The sequence below is a fragment of the Chenopodium quinoa genome, unplaced genomic scaffold, assembly GCF_001683475.1.
Source record: "Chenopodium quinoa cultivar QQ74 unplaced genomic scaffold, ASM168347v1, whole genome shotgun sequence".
Taxonomy (NCBI): Eukaryota; Viridiplantae; Streptophyta; class Magnoliopsida; order Caryophyllales; family Amaranthaceae; genus Chenopodium; species Chenopodium quinoa.
The window spans coordinates 2,521,892-2,539,836 of record NW_018745170.1 but is presented as its reverse complement, the minus strand read 5'-3'; the positions used below and the strand labels follow the sequence as shown (position 1 = coordinate 2,539,836).

The following is a 17,945-nucleotide window of genomic DNA, read 5'->3' as shown; positions in this document are numbered from 1 at the left end:
GGCTCGTCTTCATCGAAACGCCGTCTTGAGACATCTTTGCCAAAATAAAATTACTAGCTACTACGACTAGGATTAATCTAAATATTAAGGTACAAAATACTCAACGGTACGCAGACCGTATTTAGATTTACAAAAATACGTAATGGAACGCAATCCGTATTTTCTATCCTAATCGGGCCCCACTAGTTGCCATTTTCACGAAACCTGTGAAACAAGCTTTCATTCACCCATTCACTATATGTGAATGGCCCATGCATTTTACGACAAAAACAAGTAAAATCGCACAACACAAAAAAAAACTAGTAACTAACTTAGGTGGTTAATCCGATTAACACGCTTAATTAAAACTAGTCAAAGTTGTTTAACATATTATGTTTATTAAGGCGCAATTTGTTCAGGAAAAATCCATAAGCTCCCACTAAATTCCGCATCCAACTTAATTAATCTAATTAATCAAGCCGGTTAACCCAAATTTTGTCAAAATTAAAATTTTGTAAGAGCCGGAAAAAATCGGGATCTAACCTCGTTAAAATTTTTAAATAAAATTAAAACGGCAAAATTGTGCAAAAGCGATAGTCCAAAATTCAAGCAAAACAGCCCACCCTTAAAATACGAGGGCTGTGCACCATGGCTGCTAGGCAGCCCATGGGATGTGCGTGATGTTGGGTGCTAGCATGCTGCGCCCAGCGTAGCGTGCTACGCTGGCTAGCACCAGCAGCTTGCTACGCATGCTGGCGCCTGCCAGCGAGTGGCGGGCTGGCTAGGGCTTGCTACCATGCTGCCCAGCAGCATCCCCAAGCATCCAGCAGCCTAGGCCACGCACAGGCATCAACGCACCAGCACTTCCCTCGCCACACAACAACGCCATTTCAAGGCACAGCCCCTGTGCGCACCATAGGCAGCCACATGTGGGCTGCTAGGCAACCCGGCTAGCCTTTGGTGACGCTTGGGTGTTTTTGCCTTGATGACTGAAGAAAGTGAATTGGAATTAGATAAAATTCGGAAAAATGAATCACAAAGTTAAAAAGTACCTAAAAACTTTCGAGGAAAAGCCCACAATATTCGGGATTAGAGTTTGAAGGTTGAAATGGTTGCTTGCCGAATAAATTAACAGATTTAACCGGATTTTCAATGCAAAACCGTTTATAATTTCACCCAAGTTTAACATGAGAGGTGGTATGACTGTATGAGTATGAGACTGTATGAGAGATTGAGAGGTGGTATGACTGTATGAGTATGAGAGAGAGAAGACTGAAAAAGGGGCACCGAATAGTGATGCTCAGATTATGAGATTAGGGTTATATTTGCTAGGGTTAATTTTAACTTTTTTTAATGAAATCTAACCGTTGGTTTCAATCTAACCGTTCAATTTTTTTTTTGTTCGTTTTTTTTTATTTAATGTGTGGCTGGCAGGATCTCACAGATTCTAGAAGTTCAGTTTTTTTTTATTTATTTTTTATTTTTTTTTATGACTGTTGCTTTTATTTTATTTTTTTAATTTTCTGTTTTTTTTCTTTTCTTTTCCAAAAAAAAAACTAAGTAAAATATTATAAATATATATGTATATATTTATTTCAAAAAAAAAAAATTTATATATGTATATATTATTTCCCACAATTCTATTATTAATTTTTTTTATTATTATTATTGTTCTACTTCTTCTTCTTCTTCTTCTTCTTCTTCTTCTTATTATTATTATTATTATTATTATTATTATTATTATTATTTTCCGAGGTAAATGTTGTTTATAGTTTATCTTAATTGCAAAATGTAGCTTTAAACGATTCTTATTTCGTTGTACACTTGTACAGTTGTACTATATAAATAATATAAATATATAATGGTTTCGTGGCTTTCATCCATTTAGCCTTTCAGGCTGTTTGAATTAATAATCTAAATAAAGTAACAAACTAATCCATTTAACCTTATTTAACTTATAAATTGTAAGAAACGCAAATGTTTGGAAATTGAACTTGATTCAATATGACATTATCGACATAGTTAATGTATATTAGTATATGTATATGAGTATAGCTTGATAATATTTGATAATGAAATAATAATACATCAATGCCTTATAAATTTGTAATAAACTAATATCTAATAAACAACAACAAGAGTGTAACCAAACTTGAAACATAACATATTATAGAATATATAATAAAATAAATGAGGATTTGTGTAATTGTATATTATCCGATGTGTGAATCGATTTATCGTATTCAAAGTAGCAACTCATCAAACCATGGTCATAACGCGATCTGTAAAACAATCAAACAAGAAGTGCATAGCTTGATAATATTTGATAATGAAACAATAATACATTAATGCCTTATAAGTTTGTAATAGACTAATATGATAATATCTAATAAACAGCAACAAGAGTATAACCAAACTTGAAACATAACATATTAACATGATATAGAATAACTAAATAAATGAAGATTTGTGTAATTGTATATAATTCGATGTCTGAAAATGAAGTTATGAAATCCCAACTTGATATAAACCGAAACTAGCTAACCGATCAAAAAGCTCTTAACACCCAATTTCTACTCGATCCATTATTTTTTTCACCGACCTATGCCGACCCGTTAATGAAATGGAAATACTAGTCCCAACTTGATATAAAGCAAAATGCCCTAACTAGCCAAAACCACTTTTTAGAATCCGATTTTAACCCGAATCAAACCGGTCCGCTAAAGAAATGAACCATTTCAACTCGATCCAATTTAACCGATTACCAAACTAACCCGAACAATTTTAGCACCAAACCGAGTATAAACCGAACTGATATGAACCGAACTAGCATTAACCCGGGTAAACCCGCCCCTAAACCGATCCGTTTCAAACCAATCCGTTCATGACCCGAACCGATATGAACCCAAACCGACATTGACCCGGGTAAAACCGCCCCTGAACCGACCCGTTTTAAACCGATCCGATCATGACCCGAACCATTTATAAACTGAACCGGAATGACTCGAACCGTTTATAAACCTAACCAGCATTGACCCGGCTAAACGCGCCCCTGACCCGAATCGTTTATAAACTGAACTAACATGACCCGAACCGTTTATAAACCGAACCGACACTGACCAGGGTAAACCCGCCCCTGAACCGACCCGTTTCAAACCGATCCGATTATGACCGAATCGTTTATAAACCGAACCGTTTATGACTCGAACCGAATTTAAACCGTACAAAAATAAACCAAAATCGAACCGACCCGTGACTAATCAGAACCGAACCGAATTAACCCGCCGGCTAAATGAAACTGTTTGAAACAAGCGAAGGATTACAAAGTTATCCCCACCCAAATTTGAACAGCTCTGTCACTACCCTTGATATCAAATGAGATCCTAAAATCCAATCTCCATGGGTTTCCTGGTGTCTTAGTGTCTCACTCCAAGTACAAGCTCATCCATAGTGAACAGAAATCATAATTCTAATGCAGGTAAAATCTACAACCAGTTTATGTGGATATTCTCTAAAGACACTACATCCTCTAGAAAACCACTTGAACGAATACTATCAGAAGTCAGAACCCTGACAAAACGCAGAGCTTACATAATGATAACTGAGTAACGAACACCCAGTTAAACAAGAACACGCAAAATATCTATAAAATCACATAAGACACAGATGACTAAAAAGCAGGAAAAATTAGCAGAAAGTGCAGTATGATTGAAGCAGTCATGTTGGACGGTCAGTGTAGTCCACAAGCACTTGCATTAGAACTATCATCATTTTTCAGAAGCCACATGGAAAGAACATGACATATCTTTGAGCAAAAATATATCAAAAGATCATCAGACCGAGGCTCCAGGAGCAGCAAACTGCAACTCTACTAGGTTTGTCATCAAGGTCATCAATGCACGAAGTTGGGGTCAGGCCATCTCCTAATGTGTTCGATCTGATAAGCAAAAGAACCACTAAAATTTTGGCTCACCTTTTTTTATTCTTTATCTAAGGTTGAAGAATGTAAATCTCTCAAAAGGATCAAGGTTAACCTATTTAAGTGGCATATTAGACACCTCTTAGCCTGAACATTGCAAAGGGATCAATGTAGACAGTTGTAAATTTTTATGCTAAGCAGATTTTTATGGTAAGCACAGATTTTTATGGTAAGCAGAGTTCTGTTCTAGTCCACACCACTGTGCTCTTACTCCATACTTTTAAATATACTAATTACTATAGCATAAATCTAACATGTCATCAGCACTTCAACAAGTTAAATAAAAAATTCATATGAGAAGGAAACCACTTATCATACTAATCTATAGCATATTCTCTCTTAAGAACTTTCATAGCTTGAATACATAAGATAGTGAAAGACAGCAGAAGGCTGATCAAATTTACACAGCACAATAACACAATTTAAAACCACCAAACATTTAAGTAGAAAACAAGTATAAAATTTATACTCAAGAAGCTGAAATTGCAGCAGTATAACAGTTAAACACCATTTATATGATTCAGAGGTAAAACAATAAATGTCAGATGACTCATTAATAAAAGGTAATAGCTTGTGATTTAGGATTACCTGGGTCTCCTGCCACAATGTTGTCTTTAAGCCTTTTTTGACACTACACCATTCCCAATTAATGTTCAGCTTGCGCATACACAGGCCAATCTGTTGACCATACTTTAATCGCCATTTCCCAGTTGGACGCAAGAATTCATCAAATTCAAGGTGCATAGGTTCATTCACTCTTAGACCTCTAGTCGGAAATCTTGCCTTACCAGAGCCACGACCTCTTCCTGAGCCTATCCCCTTCTTACCAGTTGTTACAACTTGATGGGTTGTATTTGCAGCTGTAGATGGTGTTGTAGTTGTCACTTTAGAATCATTAAGAGAAGCTGTATCAGCCATCCTCTCAAAATCATCAAGCATTTGTCCTAATTTCTCAGCAGCAATGTCTTCCGGTTCACCCTTATCCTCCTCTAAAGCAACATCATACTCGGGGTCACTCTCAGATTTATCAGTTACCTCTTCATCATATTTCAAATCTTCATCAAATTCCAAATCTTCGTCATCAAATTCATCATTACATGTCATAGCCCCTTTACCTGTAAATGTTAAAAATTACAATTAATAAGCAGCATCTCACAACAACTTTTTTGTATAAAATTACAACATATATAAAACTTCGATTAAAAAAAAACAAAAAAAAAAAAAAAAAACTCCAAAAACTAGAAATTACAGAAGTAGAAACACAGGATATGATCATGATGTATTTTAACCCACTATCCTACACTAAACCAGAAATCAGTTTGGCAGCCTCTGTATCTATTTATCTGATTTTCAGTTTTGTGTTCCCTAAACAGACTGAGATAAGCCTCCAAATACATTGTGACTTGGTAAATCTGAAATGGCATACCTTGGTAAATCTGAAATGGTAGACCTTGATATACAGCAGTATAAAGTGGATAAAAAAATTCCCTTAGCTTTCGTTTCAGGTTGTTTTAAGTCCCATAAGTGGTAGTAAAAAATAGAATCAATTAAAACTGAACTACACTATATATGATAGTACTGAAATACTGAATTATACAATAACTGCAATGCACAAAAAGTCAGATGATTTAAAAGAACCAAAAATACACAAAAGTTCAACTGAAATAATAATGCAACATGATCATAAGGAATTGATCATTAAGGTTCTTAAACAATAATGTCTTCTTGGTGATCTACGCGCATGTAATTGGTGTCAACGTCCAATCCTTCAAGCGCATTAGATTCTAGAATTAAGAATGGTGGCTTGTCATCAAATTTATCATACTCTTCTTCATCATCGACATCACCTATACCAAGAATGTATCTCTTCCCTTGAACAACAACATACCATTCTTTGTCAATCATGTCCCTTACATAGAACACTTGTTTGGCTTGTGATGCTAATATAAATGGCTTAGCAGTGTCACGGAAACGACTCATGTTAACTAAAGTGTAATTGAATGGTCCATCCCTTTTCATACCACGTCGACCTTTTTTCGACCACTTGCATTGAAATAGTGACACTTTGAATTCTGTGTAATCAAGCTCCCAAATCTCTTGGATTACTTCGTAGTATGATAATGTTGCATCAATTGGGAACTTGTCCTTGGCACTTGCATATTCTCTAGAGGAAGCAACAACCGTAACACCACTATTTTGCACAATCCTTGATCTTTTATCTTGACGTTCAGTGTAGAAACTATAGCCATTGATGTCATAACCTTCATAAGAGCATACAGTTTCTTGAGGACCGTATGCTAACCATTTGATTATGTCAGAGACATTGTTTCCTGCTTGGGAAAACTCATGCATCACTTCATCACAGAATCAATCAATAAAAAGGTGATTATGTTCTAACATTAGGACCCTTTCACCTTTGGTAGGATTTGCAGACCTCAACTCACTCATATGCTTCTCTAGGTACGGATGAACCTTCGTAACATGGTGTAACACAAAGAGGTGTGCTTGCATATGCTTTTGTGGAGGGGTGAATATATCTTTACCACCAATTGTTCCCTTACCTTCTAGCCTCCCTTCATGCCGAGAGTTTGGGAGTCTAAAAGGTTGAGCTTTGGACACAAACTCAGCAATGAAGTTACTAATCTCCTCTGCCACCGTCCCTTGAACAATACAAGCTTCCGGTCTTTTATGCTGTATGGATCCCATATGCCTTTCAAATGGGTAAGCCCATCTCATAAAAACCGGACCACAAAGCTTAATCTCTTGAACAAGATGAATGACCAAATGAACCATTATGTCAAAGAAGGAAGGTGGGTGAAACATCTCAAATTGACACAATGTTACGATGACTTCTGATTGTAAACTATCTAACTTCTTCAAATCAAGCACCTTATTACATATAGTATTGAAAAATGAACAAAGTCTTGTAATGACATCTCTAACATGCTTTGGTAATATCCCACGAATAGCTATAGGCAAGAACACTTGCATCATGACATGACAATCATGGGATTTCATACCGACCAATTTCAATTCGGTTTTGGAGACGAGTCTTTTAATGTTGGATGAATATCCACTAGGGACCTTAATGTCATAAAAGCACTCACAAAATTTCTTTTTTTCCTCTCGAGACAATATATAACAAGCAGGAGGTAAGTATGATGAGGTTCCTTTTCCTTTCTTTGCATTCTCCTTAATCACAGGCCATAACTTTAGTCGAATCTTCATTTGCACCATATCTCTGCGAACCTTCACCCCATCTTTTGTCTTGTGTGGAATATTAAACAGTGTCCCGAGAATGGCATCACACACATTCTTTTCTATGTGCATGACATCCAAATAATGTCTAAAAGGCAAATGTTGCCAATATTCAAGCTTCCAAAACACTGATTCTTTTTTCCAAATGACCTCCGGATCGGTGGCTTTATTTGGTTTTCCGAACATCGTTTCAATGCCTCTAACTCGATCATAAACTTATGTTCCCAATAATGGCCTACGAGCTCTCCCCTCTTCTACCTTACCATTGAATGCAGCTTTTTTCTTTAGGTAAGGATGCATCCTATCAAGGAACTTTCGAGTTGCTCTATACACATACTTTCTAGAATTCGGCAAATAGGTTGATTCTGTCTCATCTTCACATATTGGACATGCCTTCTTTCCCTTGATCTTATACCCTGACAAATTACCATAAGCCGGAAAGTCATTGGTTGTACAAAATAACATAGCCCGCAATGTAAAATACTCATTAGAATGAGCATCAAAAACCGAGATTCCTTCATCCCACATTTTGTTCAAATCATCAATGAGTGGAGCAAGGTAGACATCAATATCATTTCTGGGTTGCTTAGGTCCTGTTATCAACAAAGGCATCATCATATATTTCCGCTTCATACACAACCAAGGTGGAAGGTTATAAATAACCAAGAGAACTGGCCATGTGCTATGTTGGGTGCTTAGACTACCAAATGGATTCATTCCATCCGTACAAAAAGCAAGCCTAAGATTCCTATCTTCTTTGCCAAATTCTGGAAATTAATTGTTAATAAGAGCCCATTGTGGAGAATCTGTCGGGTGCCTTAGAAGTCCGTTTTTCTTCCTACGATCAGCATGCCACCTTAAATTTTTTACATCATTCTTTATTGAGAACAATTGCCTAAACCTTGGCATTATAGGGAGATACCAAAGCACTTTAGCCGAAGGGCCTTTATTACCCTCCCCAGATTGCACTCCGTCCACCAACTTGTAACGAGACTTGTGGCATTGAGGACACTCATCCAAATGTGCAAATTCATTTCGATATAACACACAATCATTTGGGCAAACATCTATTTTCTCATACTCCAAACCAAACAGACACATCAACTTCTTAGCATAATAAGTCGACTTAGGCAATTCATAGCCCTTCGAAAGCATGTCTTATAACGCTTCCGACAAGGATGTAAAGCTTATGTCAGACCACCCGTGCTTTGATTTCAAGTTGAACAAGGTCAGAACGGCAGATAACTTGCTATATGTGGTACAGCCAGAATATAATTGTTTCTCAGTCGCTTCTGATAACATCTGAAATAAATAAGGTCGCTCATTAAATTCTTGCTCGGCCCCCTTTAACATTTCTTCTATATTATCCTCTTCAATGTCATACTCCTCCTCAACATAAACCTCGTCGGAGTCAGTATCGTCATCTACTTCAGATCCATTAGCACCCACCCTAAGCATCTCATCATTATAACAAGTGGATGTCCAGGTTCAAGTTCGACATTAGATTGCACATGTCGTTCAGAGTCTAAGCTAGATTTTCCCTGAATACTACGCTCTCACCGTGCCAGAACCAATCATGATATTGTTGCCTAAATCCACGTCGAATAATATGGTCTCTTAGTATTGTGATACTAGGAACCTTTTCAACATTTTGGCAATCGACGCAAGGATAATAAAATTCATCATCCTCCATGCTAGATTGATGATCCAAAGAAGCACATTTGCAAAATTCATCCACCCCATTCATATACTCTATCAAATTTCGTGGACCATACATCCAACTTCGATCCATATCCAAAGAACAACCACTACAGACATAATAAAAATGCAAAAGCAATACGTTACAACATCACAACTAATCCTTCAATTTTCAAACACAAGCACATGTAAGTCATGAATGGACAACTAAGCCTGTGCAATTTTTGGCAGAATATACAAGAATACGATTTTGGCAGAAGATAAAAGAAAAGAGGCTTGTTGAAAAAAGAGCCTCTAGCATTCTCATTAAATACAACATGCAGTATCGTCATGCATTCAGTCCTTCTACTAATTTCTATATCAACTATTTTCAACACATATCAACACTTAGAATTGCTAATGATACAAGAAATAATATAGCTAACATCACTCCACAAACAGCAAATCAGTTTATAGAAGACAATTACCAACAACTAGATAACTAATCACATCGTATCAATCATTGACTTATAGTTAGGAGAAAAATCCTTATCTACTTTTGTTGTTTCAAGAGAGTAAATAAATCAACTTTGAGCTTAAATTTTAATGAATCCATGTAAAATTACCCAAATATAAATATAAAGTGTAAAGATTACCTCTTCAAAGCAGCAGAGGAGAATTGTGTGAATTGCGTGAGAGTAGCCTGAGAGGAGCGGTGACCACTGAAAGTAGCCTGAGAGAAGCGGTGGCCGGTGAGAATTGCGTAAATAACGATGAGAACTGCAGTGGCCGGTGAGGACGGTAACCGGTGGGGGGCGGAGATCCTTAAGGGGCTGCAATTGGTGGTAATTGCAGTGAGCAAAAATATTTAGGAGAGAGAGTTTTGAAGGTTGAAGGAGGGAGGGCGACAAAAATTAGGCGGGTAAAGAGAAATAATTTTGGGGTAAGGGAAATTTTATTGATTTGCAGCAGTTAAATGGAACACCCCGCTAATCAATATATTTTATTTAAAAAGAAGGGGTTATATTCTAAAATCGCTGCTAATGAATATTGTGTATATGCAAAACTCAATTTAATTTACAGTAATATGCCAAAAACGCAGCAAATTAATAGCAACAAATAATTTTTTTTCTAGTAGTGTGGATGCACGATTGGTTTATGTGACCTAACTTACAATGTCATAAGTAGGTTTGGTTTGATTCATCTGTTTTACGCTTTTCATGATCTATGTTGTAAACATGAGTTGATTAGTCTAAAATATACAAACCATTAATCAATTTTACGTTAGCATATAACATAGTATCTTTAAAAATAAAACAACTTTTGTCTCTTATTTCAAAAGAAAAATCTTCAGTATCTAACACTGGAACTGAAATAATGTTTTTGGTAATTGTTAGGACATAATAACAGTTATTAAGTACCAAAATAAGACCAGATGGGAGCTTCAAATGATAGCTTCCAAAAGCAAGTGCAGCAACTTTTGCTCTATTTCCTACTCGAAGCGTTATCTCCCCTTTAGCTAACTTCCTACTCCCTTTTAAGCCCTGCATGTTATTAACAAAGTGAGCACCACAACCGGTATCGAATACCCAAGTGAAAGAAGGAATAAGATTGATTTCTACAACAAATATACTAGGTAACTCCTTACCTTCCGTTTTCAACGGCATGTTGTGAGGACATTCTGGTAAATGGTAAGACCACCTACCGCAATAGAAACACTGGCTTCCTTCTTTCTTCAATTACTCCTCTGTACGGTTGATCAATAATTCGACAGGCGTGACTATAGAGCCTTCATCATCGTGAATAAGCTTGACGACATCAAAACCAGCATGGAGTGAAAACAGAATTATGTCGTGAGCAGACACATCATCAAATGGTCTCCCTAAGATATCCATCCAATTGAGTAACTCAATCAGTTCCTTGACATAGATCTTAACTGACTGACCAGGTAGAAGTTTCTTGGCCATTATCTTGTCATGAATGTTGTAAGTCTGAAACCTTACACTGTTAGTCCAGGAGTAATATGTCTTGGGAATCGAATCAACGATTTCCTTGACATTCTTATCAATGATGCCTCCACTTCCTAATGCCCCTATGCCCCCTCTATAGGCAGCATGTAGGCATTCTCGCAGTAAGGTTGGCTCGTAATCCTTAAACCTTCTAGCCCAACAAGTTGGAATAGTGGCTAACATGAGATCCCTGACTTTCTCTACATTTGAAACATATTTCGCATGCCTTTTAGGTGTGAAACCCATTGTGAATCTGCTTTCAATGGGAATATATAGCCGAGCTTCGAGCCCATGGCACTTTGATCACTTCTTAGCTCCCTTTCCCAATCCCTGAAGTTTCCGAGATTTAGCTTTGTTTTCAATTTGGTTGGCAAGTTTGTGTTGTCATTAATGTTATTCATCTACAAACAAAAACAAGGCAAAGTTCAATAATTATGTTTAATAAATTTTAAAGCACCATAAGAGAATTAAATAGGTTACTTTAAAACATTTTATCCAATATTAAATGATCCCAATTGAATTTTGTGATTCCAAGACCCTTTATTTGTGCAATAATTGACCGGACTTTGGCCCTACCATCAACCATTGCATTTTCAAGGTGAGTAAACTCTTCACTGATTACAACTCTTGTAACTCTTGGTTGAATAATTAACCATCTCATGTTTAATTATAACCCTTTGCTTCAAGGTTCTAAACTCTTTAGGTAACCTTGTTAGAGCACAACCAATTAAAATTGTAAAACTTGATTTACCCCAAGTTACCTAAGATATAAAAATGACACCTAGCTATGGCATGACCTATCATTAATTATCGAAGGGTTGTTGGGTTTTTAATTGGAAAAACAATCTCAATATTATCAGGACCTAGATTTATTATGTTGTAATTAATTTAGTGAACTCTAGCGCATCATCAACAACATAAATAAATCCTAGCATGCATAATCTACTAATGCATAAATAAAACATGACATATTATGGCCCCTTAATCCTAAGAAAACTAATAAAGCAAAAGCTCCCACTTGAACCTTCATGGATCTCATCCACCTTGCTCCTTTGGGCCTTTACTCCATGGGTTTCTTGGATTAACTGCAACCTGTAATTTTACTCTATTATACTTACTACTTAAATAAAATAAAATAAATTACAAAAATACTTAACGGTACGCAGACCGTATTTAAATTACAAAAATACATCACGATATGCAGATCGTATTTAGAATCTATGGGTCATACTAGTCTATATATAGCAAAATAATATCATATATTATAAAATTGTCATATAATAAATCACTCAACATGCTTTCCTAAACTACAACATCGAATGTTCATAATTAAGGAAACATAGTACCAAAATATCTCATATTTTTAAACTGTAGTTAGATAATATCATATAATATTCATGACCAATTATAAAATATCATATATTTTAATTTAGGTATGAGAGAGAATCAAATCTTATTTTAATCTTGGAAAGATAAATCATATTTATTCTCCATGATTATCCTAACTAATTTAGGAAATTCTATCCTAATTACTTAGCCAATCACATAATTTTAAATCAATTATATCCTAAAATAATTATGGGATAATCTCATTATTAAATCAATTATTATCCATATAGTATCTTTTGCTCATAATATCCTAACAAACTTATCAAAGTTAACAACTTTAATTTTGAAAACTTATCTTTTTCAAAATAAAATCTGATTTTGAATTTTAAAATAAAATAATTATTTTTTTGAAAACCGAGCCAACCACCATGGTGTGGCCAGCCCAAGCCAGCCACGGTGTACACTGCACAGCAGCGGCGCGCGACAGCAACATCAGTGTCGCGCAACCGTTGCACGGTGCTGCTGCTGCTTCCTCCTTTTCTCGAACCTGCTGCCCCGCCCCTACCCTCCTCTTGAACCACCACCGACGGCAGCCACCGTGGCTGCACCACCCAGTCGGGTTGCTGCCTCAAATCAGCCACAAAATAATTTTTTTTAATTAAAGTTTTAATTTAATTAAAACAACATTTGTTAAATTAAATTAAATTGGTCCAAGTAATTTAAAATTAAATCGCATTCAATTTTAAAATTAGGGTTCTTCATGAAAATAATTCTCAATTCAATTTACACTTAAATTAAATCATTGATCATGCAAAATTCACAATTTCTACATGAAATCAAATAAATTAAATTCATGAAACAAGGAACTATCGAAATTATTCAAAACACAAAACACAAAATCCAAATTTAGGGTTTAGGGTTTCGAAAATTTTGAACTAGGGTTTGGGGGGTCGAAATTTTCGAACCAAATAGGGCAAAAATCGGTCCATTGTTAGGCTAAATTCGAGCAAAATAAATCACATTTAATGATTCCATATGTTAAATCACATTTAAAATAATAATTGACCCATAAATAAATTATTCTCCCTCTTAATTGAATTAAAATTTGTGGACAACAAAGGATTATGATCAATATGTGTACATGCATTAGGCTAACTGATACCACTGTAGGACTTTAGATACTCTAAGCAGAATTGCATGAATCGTATTCATAAGCATCTAAAACAAGATCTATGCATAACACACAAAGAACACATAATTATACCTTTGAAGCGTGATTCCACGAGTGATCGAGCAAGAACAATAAGGAGAACAAGAACCCCAAACGTGATTCCTCTACTTGGTCCACGGGCAAGGATTGAACCTCCACTAATGCTAGTTAGTTGTGATTGAACCCTTCAATCAACCTTCTACGGAGAGGAGAGGAGAGGAGACAAACGAGCTACGAGCCACCACCACCACAACCACCATGCGTCCATCGGCACCGATGTCCGTACCGTATGGATAGAGGGGAGAGAGGGAGAGAGGCGTGTGTGAGAAAGGGGAAGGGAGTTTGGTTGCTTGCTTCACAATCTACTGCTTAGGTTAATTGTGACTTGTATGCATAACCTAGGCAAGACCTCTATTTATATATCATATATATAATTAGACTTTATGTGAAGCCCAAACTCCTAGCTCAATCCAAACTACTCTAACCTTACTACTTATGTGGCTTGTCATTACCTCATGAGGCCCATGAATGGGCTTCATACTTTGTTCAAGCCATAACCCTTGTGTGTGACCTTATAGGATCCATTCTATTGGGCTTTGGACTATTTGACTAGCCCAAAGATCATTTATCATATCTAGCAACAAACAATGACAACCCAAAAGAATGAACTAATTATCTCCATAATAATGATCCTTGATATATCTAGTAATTGCACTTGACAAAGACATAAATCCTTCAATGCGCTGCGATGAAGAGCACACCTGGGAATTTCATAGCGGCGTGACAAGGTCTATCGCATCGTGATGAACTCATCGTTGCGCGATGGTGCATAGGATAGAAGATGTTTGTACGGAGTCTGTTTATGGCGATTTATCTTTGTAAAATATATCCGAATGCCTCTGAATCTGAAAGATTAAGGTTTATTGCATTAAAAGTTCTATTTTGATCTTTATCTTTCGAGAATGATAAATTAGAACCTTCTAGAAGATTCCAGCTATCTTGGGGTTAGGAACATATGGGGCCTAAATAATTTATTTGGGCTCTATATAAGCATTGGGTCGTACTAAAGGTGGGCCTAGACTCGGTTAGTATTTTGGCCATATCTCATTCGTTTTAAGTCAGATTTAGACTTATAATATATTGTTGGAAATCTCTTTTTAAGCCCCATCCATCCAATCAATTATTGGATCGAGAAGATGGACCAAAATAATCAGGTTGGACGTTTTTATGGTTATAGGCACGAAAAGAATATTTTTGGGCTAAAAGGCACGAAATGAATATTTTTGGATTTAAGGACACGAAATGGATCTTTTTGGATTTAAAGACATTTTGGATAAGGTTAGAAAGATGATCCAGGCTTAAGAAAACTTTGCGCGACCTTTCGACTCTGTGTCGAACTCGTCAATAAAAATCGTGAAAGGCATTCATCATTGGGTTTGGTGTTGGGGAGACACAATCAGGTGTCTATAGGGACGATTTCGGGGTTGGGGGCTTTGGTTATGGGTGGTGGTTTTGAGGCGGGGGCTTTGGTTATGGGTGGTTTAGGGGGTGGGGGAGGGGTCGGTTTCCCGGGGGTGGAGCTTGATTGGGAGGGGGCGGTTTCAGGAGCAGGGACCAGGGAAGCGGTTTGGGGTGGGCTGGGGAGGGTGGTGGCCACCACCGGTGGTTGTGGGCAGGTGGTGGCTTGGGTTTTTTTTTCCTTTTTTTTAATTGATTTTTTATTTAATTTTTTTTTTCTTTTTTGGACCATATGACTTGACACGTGTCAAGTTACCCAGAATATTAGGTCGTTGACCGATTTGGGATTGTTAGAAGGAAATGCAAGTGAAAGTTGAGATTATTGCATAATAATCAAAAGTTGGGATTATTCAAAGTAAATCGGCTAAAGTTGGGATTATTAAAGTGTATTTTTCATTTAAAATATTCAACTTGTGCATGTAATTTGCTCTTTATTTGTGTAGGATACTGTTAGATACTTCGTATTTATTTAAATGAATCGATTATATGGAAAAAGTCTCAGTTATTTCTTTTGCTTGTTGTCTGACGTGTACATATCTTTGGATAGGATAGAGTGACAGCCTAGAGTGATAACCAATTATTAGATTAATTATATCAATTATTGTTATTATGCCTTTTCATGTTTGATTTCTTACTCTTTATATAGCTGCATAATCCTGGTTTATTTTATATGCAGTCTTCAATTATTTTTAGAAAAACAAAATCATTTCTCTTCTTCAATCATTGATATACATATATAATAAGTGGTTTATTTAGTTTAATCTCAGTATTTTGCCATTTTTTTTTATTATTACTCAAAGCTAAGCTTACTTTAGTTATACTAGAAGGAACAGAATTGTCTGAGGAGCACAACATATTTCACTGGTGTCGAGTTATAGAGTTATATACAATTTCATATCACATCAATTGATAAGGTACTCTATTCATCTCATATATAATCTCATTTTAATTTCTTTATGGGTTGTCTCTCTTGAAAGTCTTTATTGTCCTTGTTTTGAAAAAAAAAAGTCTAAATGGTGCCCTCAATCTCTATCTATTTTTATTTCCGATCCTTTGTTTAATAGACAATGACTTTATAATGTGAAGGACATCAAATTTTAAAAAACCCAACTCATGCATTACACATAATAGAAATTCGCCATTTTTTTTAATGTTAAGAGACTGTTAGATACCTCATACTCCTTTCTTTTTTTGTATTTTCAACTCACTTCGGTTTTAATCCATTTTTAAAATTTTACACACTTTACTTAATTTCTTTTATGACAACCTTTTATTTATTTATTAATTTTTTTTTTGAAACATATTTCTTTATCTATTTTATCATCCACAACCTTGCTTTGTGGGTTCAAATTTATTTATTAAATCGCTTAATCTTTATCTCTCTCATCTTTAAAACAAAAGTACCCACTTGTATGGTACTCGTTATTACTTTTTCTTGATTTTGCGTAGGGGTGAAACATCGGATTGCGGTTTGGAATATAGACTAAACCAAATTAATTCAGCTTTGGATTTTTGAAACCAAATCCAAACTAAATTTGGATTGGGTCCAATCTAGTCCAAACCGTTTTAATTAGGCTTTCAAAATCCAAACTAAACCGAAATTATTGGGCCTAATTAACACAGTAAGCATGCGTGGCTCATGATAACATGCCAATAATCAAATTTTTTACAGGTACATAACAAAAGTCGGCATTAAAATATGTAATTCAACATGAAAAGGCATACACATATACATAAACTTTAAATAATTCTTGATAAATTAAAAAATAACACTGAATTTGATTTTTTTATTAACATGATATGAAAATTATTCAAATCTAAGAGTTGTACATAACTTCAACTTAATATGAAGCAAGAAAGATGTTGCTAGACTTGCCACTGTCGGTATGGTGGTCGGTGACGGTGTGAGAAATTGAGAGAGTCGTGAAAGATTTTTTTTTCGTGAGAGTAAGAGTGACTGAGTGAGAGGATATTAGCTTGGTTTTTTTTTTTTTTTATTATTATTTTTTTTATTATTTTTTCCTTTGACTTAAATATGAAATTAAAGGGGAAAAAGGTCTAGGTTATGCTATTGGTAATATGGGCTGTAGGTAATTGAGCCGAAAAATTCGATTTTCAATTTGGCTTTCGGTTTTTTTGAACCCAAAACCGAAACCAAACTGTGATCCAATTTTATTATTATTTTTCAATTCAAACACCATATTAAAAAAAAAAAATTCAAACCGAAATACTAATTCTATTTGATTTTCGGCTCGATTCGGTTTTAATCCGAATTACTTTTACCCCTAGGTTTGCGCAACTACAATAACCAAGTAGAATTAAAGAACGAAAATAGAGAGAGTATTTATTTATTTAAATTAATTGATTAAAATGAAAAAGTCTCGACTACGAAGTATTTGCTTTGCGTGTTGTCTGACGTGTAACCTATCCTTGGATAGGATAGGGTGATAGTTAGTTTTATTTGAAACTTATTAATTCATTGTACTTGCGTCGTTTCGTGTTTGATTCCTTACTCTTTATATAGCTGTGTAATCCTAACTTATTTTTACAATCTTCAATTATTTTTTTCTTCTTCAGAAAAAACAAATATTTTCTCTTCTTCATATAATGATATACAAACATAATGAGTGGTTGATTTAATCTCAGTAGTTTGCCATTAACTTGAAATTACTTAAATCCTTTAGTTATCGAAGAGTGAAATTGTCTGAAGAGCACAACGTGATTTCACCGTTTTAGGTCGGGTTATATTAAACCTCATATCACATCATCAATAAGGTACTCTCATCGTCTCTTATATAATTCCCTTTTTGTGAGGTTTGTCTTTTCTTAAAAGTCTTGACCGTGCTTTATTTTCAATGTGAAATTAAAACTCTTAATCGTGTCCTCAATCTCTTTTAATTTATTTTCTACCACTTGTTTAATAAACCATAACTTAATAATTAATAATAATAATATAATGTGAAAGACGAGAATCGAGATAATCTTT

General features: G+C 35.4%; 1 protein-coding gene across 3 annotated transcripts; it reads right to left on the bottom strand.

Annotated features, from left to right (window-relative positions):
• Positions 1 to 2,174: 2,174 nt before the first annotated feature.
• Positions 2,175 to 9,905, bottom strand: LOC110710381. 3 transcript variants are annotated; one of them, XM_021888673.1, is made up of 3 exons: positions 9,550 to 9,905; positions 4,547 to 5,073; positions 2,175 to 2,261 (listed from the first exon to the last, which is right to left on the bottom strand). In XM_021888673.1, exons 2-3 carry the CDS (start codon positions 5,060 to 5,062, stop codon positions 2,250 to 2,252), a joined length of 528 nt encoding a protein of 175 aa, XP_021744365.1. In that variant the 5' UTR covers positions 5,063 to 5,073; positions 9,550 to 9,905; the 3' UTR covers positions 2,175 to 2,249. The 3 variants fall into 3 exon arrangements, 2 of the variants coding, with proteins under 2 accessions (XP_021744365.1, XP_021744364.1); XR_002509158.1 differs by lacking the exon at positions 9,550 to 9,905 and having other exon boundaries at positions 4,547 to 8,059; XM_021888672.1 differs by lacking the exon at positions 2,175 to 2,261 and having other exon boundaries at positions 2,403 to 5,073.
• Positions 9,906 to 17,945: the final 8,040 nt, after the last annotated feature.